General features: G+C 34.9%; 2 protein-coding genes across 6 annotated transcripts in view; one reads left to right on the top strand and one right to left on the bottom strand.

The window, feature by feature from the left end:
* LOC112157183 (B-cell receptor CD22) overlaps positions 1 to 3,775 on the bottom strand; it is an 821,740-nt gene that overhangs the window by 695,872 nt on the left and 122,093 nt on the right. The window lies entirely within an intron of this gene.
* pkn1a (protein kinase N1a) overlaps positions 1 to 3,775 on the top strand; it is a 50,627-nt gene that overhangs the window by 37,892 nt on the left and 8,960 nt on the right. For all 3 annotated transcript variants that reach the window (XM_024289776.2, XM_036214125.1, XM_024289775.2), the window contains exons 11-13: positions 620 to 695; positions 1,072 to 1,207; positions 1,394 to 1,478. In XM_024289776.2, the coding sequence (XP_024145544.1) occupies positions 620 to 695; positions 1,072 to 1,207; positions 1,394 to 1,478 (297 nt within the window). The remainder of the gene's footprint in view (positions 1 to 619; positions 696 to 1,071; positions 1,208 to 1,393; positions 1,479 to 3,775) is intronic.

The raw sequence follows: 3,775 nt of genomic DNA, 5'->3' as shown, positions 1-3,775 counted from the left end.
AAAAGTAGAAAAAATGATAAAAATTTAAAAGACATAAATAAAAAAGACTTTTAAATAAACCCTAAAATTTGAGAATGGAAAAGTAAAAAAAAATCCTAAAACATTGTGAAAATATGTGCATATGCATTCATATACATGTGTATGAGTGTTTATGTACCTATATATACAATCAAATACATTTTAAAATGCAGAATTGAAAAGTAAGAAAACCAAAAATGGAAAACAAAAATTTAAATAATCTTAAAAATAAAACATGAAAATTAAAAGATAGAAAGAGTTTTCACAATAAAAACATATAAAAAAATTAGAATAAATAAAAAAAATACAGAATAAATAAATAAATTATAATATTGAAAGGGAAAAAAAACAGAAAATGAAAGACTATTTTGGACATGTCTGATGGGACAGGCTGAACTTGTGATGTTAAGTTGAGAAACTAAAACATGAAACATCCAAACTGTCTCTGAGGAGAAAAAAATCTCCAGTTTGTGTCTCCATGGTAGCTTTTATTTAGTTAAAATGTAGTTAGAACTTTTCAGATGTTTGCTGTTGGACTTCAGTGATGCTGGAGTGTGACGTTCTTGTCTCCGTTCTCACCTGCTTCGTGCATTTCCCTCAGGTGACCTTCTTCAACCCGGTCATTGAGAGGGTTCCTCGCCTCCAGAGGCAGAAAAAGGTCTTTTCTAAGCAGCAAGGTGAGAAGGGAAACTGTTATCTGTCACTGTTTACACAGAAGATCCGTGAGGAGGCGAACAGCTTTAATCTGTGTGAGCTCAGTCTGCAGCTCCACTAATGACAACGCATGGAGCGGACACTCTTCTTTTGATGCTTTATTGTTATTTTCTGTCGTTTTGTAGATGAAGATTCATGTTTCTGAAAGACCAAAAGGCTGGTTTCTACTGTTATTGATCATTTAGTTTTCTGTGGATTGATCTGTTGTGTATTTTACTCCTAGTAAATTCTGGATTTGGGAGGATTTCAAAAGAAAACAATCTGCAGAGATTTATTCTTTTTTGATCCTAAAAATCTATTTTCTTGGTCTGTTCTCAAACCTGCGGTTCTGTCTTCCAGGAAAGGCCTTCCTGCGGGCCCGTCAGATGAACGTGGACATCGGGACGTGGGTGAGGTTGCTCCGGAACGCCATCCCCACTGTGAACAACTCGGGGACCTACAGTCCCATCGCACACAACCTGTCGCTCAACTCCGGGTGAGACGCCAGGCGCTAAACTCTGATGAACCCCAGCAGCAGACCTTCAACCGTTTCCCTTGTGTTTCCAGACGAAGACTAAAAGCATCGAATGCGTTCTCTGCCCCTCCTCTAACCGTCCTTTTGTGTTCTGTTGTGTGTGTTTGTACGCATCGTGTTGTCGGTCTGTGTGTGTGTAACTTCCAGGGAGATCTCAGTGGAGAAGTTGAGTCTGGACAGCGATACTCCGCTAAGAGGAGATTACAAAAGAGACCCGGACCAGCAGACTCCGGTGAGACAGACCGGAAACCTGGGAAAGAGGGCCAAAAAAAAGAGATGAATGAGTTTAAACGAAAGAATTATGATCATCTTAATCTAAGAGAAAAGAAAATCGCTTCTTATGAGCTGTAACAACAGTTAGACTCTGTAAAATAAAACAAAATCAAGACTAAAGCAACTTTTTTAGCAGAAATCTGGTTAATAACTCTTAAAAATCATTCAATCATTTTAATTTTAGTCATGTAGTAACTGTAACACTTAAAAATCTCTAAAAAATTAAACTATTACTGACATGAAATTACAAAAAGTTCTGCAAACAGACCAAACTGTTTTTAACAAGTTAAAATGATCGTTTGTTTACTCTAAGGATGCTGTAGTAAACAAATATTTAAACATTAAGCTTCCACACTGAGCATTGGTGCTCTGCTGCCATCTTGTGGCTCCAGTCACACATTACAACGTCTGAAACTTAGGAAATATTTCAATCATTGTTTATGGAGTTATGGAGGGGTTATGATATAAAAACAAACTGCAATATGTGAAATGATTACTTTTCACAATTATAGATGATTTAAGGCAGTAAATCCCCTCATTATACACTTTAATAGAAAGAGAAAAAAGTCTCACCTGATTTGTGTTTGCCAAGTTCTTGATTTGTAACTTGTACAAAATATTTTGTGCATTTTGTGCATATCCACATGTATAAAAATTACAAAATACAAATTTACGCACAAATCAGATCTATGAAGAGAAAATAGATTCACCCGAATTTTTAAGTGTGTAATTCTGTAAGTTTGTAACTCGTACAAAAATAAAAAAATGTAAAAAAATATATTTAAAAAAAACACACACACAACTTAAAATTACAACAGCTTGACACTAACTACACTCACACATTTTTTCAAAGTGTGCACTGATCACCTGATACACACAAAAACTGTATTTACACACAAATCTGGTGTGAGACTGTTTTCCACGTAACATAAGTGTTTTAAAAATGCATATTTAGATTTTTTATATTAATTATCAGGCATATCTGTTTCAGAAAGTGGGAATATGTCAATATTTTACCAGATATTATTCATAATCTAAGTTCAATGCAGCTGATAAAAAAACTCTGATGACCCAGCAGCGTTTAAACGCATCACAAACAAACCTTGGAGAAAGATTCTCACATTTGTGCAAAAATTTGTTTTTTTTTGTGTATAACAGGCGATTGGTGCATACTTTTTTAAGATTTGTGTGCAGTTAGTTTCAAGCTATAATTTTAAATACTTTGTCATTTTTGTACATGTGAATTTGAAATTGTAGATGCAGACAATTACACACAAAATGTATTGCATGAGCTACAAATCAAGAATTGCGCACACACAGATCGGATGAGACTGTTTCCTCTCCATACATGAACATCCCCAAAACTGATTTTAGTGTCTTCAAATGTTGGTGAGATTTTGAGCTTGTGGTGGAAACATTTCTACTCAGAGAAAGGAAATACGGAAGCAATCTGGTTTTTGCCATCCAGAACAGAATAATATCTTTATTTTTAAAGTGCTTTAACACAAATTAAAATCTGAACACAGTGCAGAACATGAAACAGGGTTTTTACAGGGTCTTAAAAAGTCCTAAAAGCATTTAGGAATTTGGATATAATACCATAAAAAACCTTTAAAGGTTTTGAATTTTGATATGTGAGCCTTAGAAAATGTGCTGTTTGAAACTTTTCTGTTCCATATTTCATGTCAAAAATACAAATTTTTCTTCCAACATTTTTTTGATCAAGTTATGTAAGTAAACAGGGAAAACCATTTGTAGAAGTGCATGCACACCGACTGCTCGCCGCTCAAATCAAGCTGCTGCCAGACCGCCATGCTCGACGCTCAAGTCACGCCGCAGGACTTCCTGTCGCCTCAAGTTGTGTGTGTATCAGTGACTTAACATTTAACCTGGCCGCCGCACAATTCGCTTTGGGTGTGAATTCACCTTTATCCCCCAATATGCTAAATACCAACGCCGGTTTGAACAAAAAAAGTAAAAGAAGATCTCTAAAACATCACGGCATCGACCACAAACCACATAAGAAGCTGAAGTTTTGATCAGAAATTGAGAATAAATTCATAAAATGGGGAATAGACTGTGAAATACATTTTTGACATTCATGGCCTTCAAAAGGTCTTAAAAAGTCTTAAATTTAACTTGAAGAAACGTGTAGGAACCATGATTAAAATGTCACATCATAAAAATTCCCAAATAATTGATAAAAATGTGAATTAAAAACATAATAAAAATCTTACATTTGACCAAATGTTTCAG

Source organism: Oryzias melastigma, linkage group LG1, assembly GCF_002922805.2.
Source record: "Oryzias melastigma strain HK-1 linkage group LG1, ASM292280v2, whole genome shotgun sequence".
Classification (NCBI taxonomy): Eukaryota; Metazoa; Chordata; class Actinopteri; order Beloniformes; family Adrianichthyidae; genus Oryzias; species Oryzias melastigma.
The sequence above is the reverse complement of the archived record's forward strand: the minus strand, read 5'-3'. Positions and strand labels throughout refer to the sequence as shown.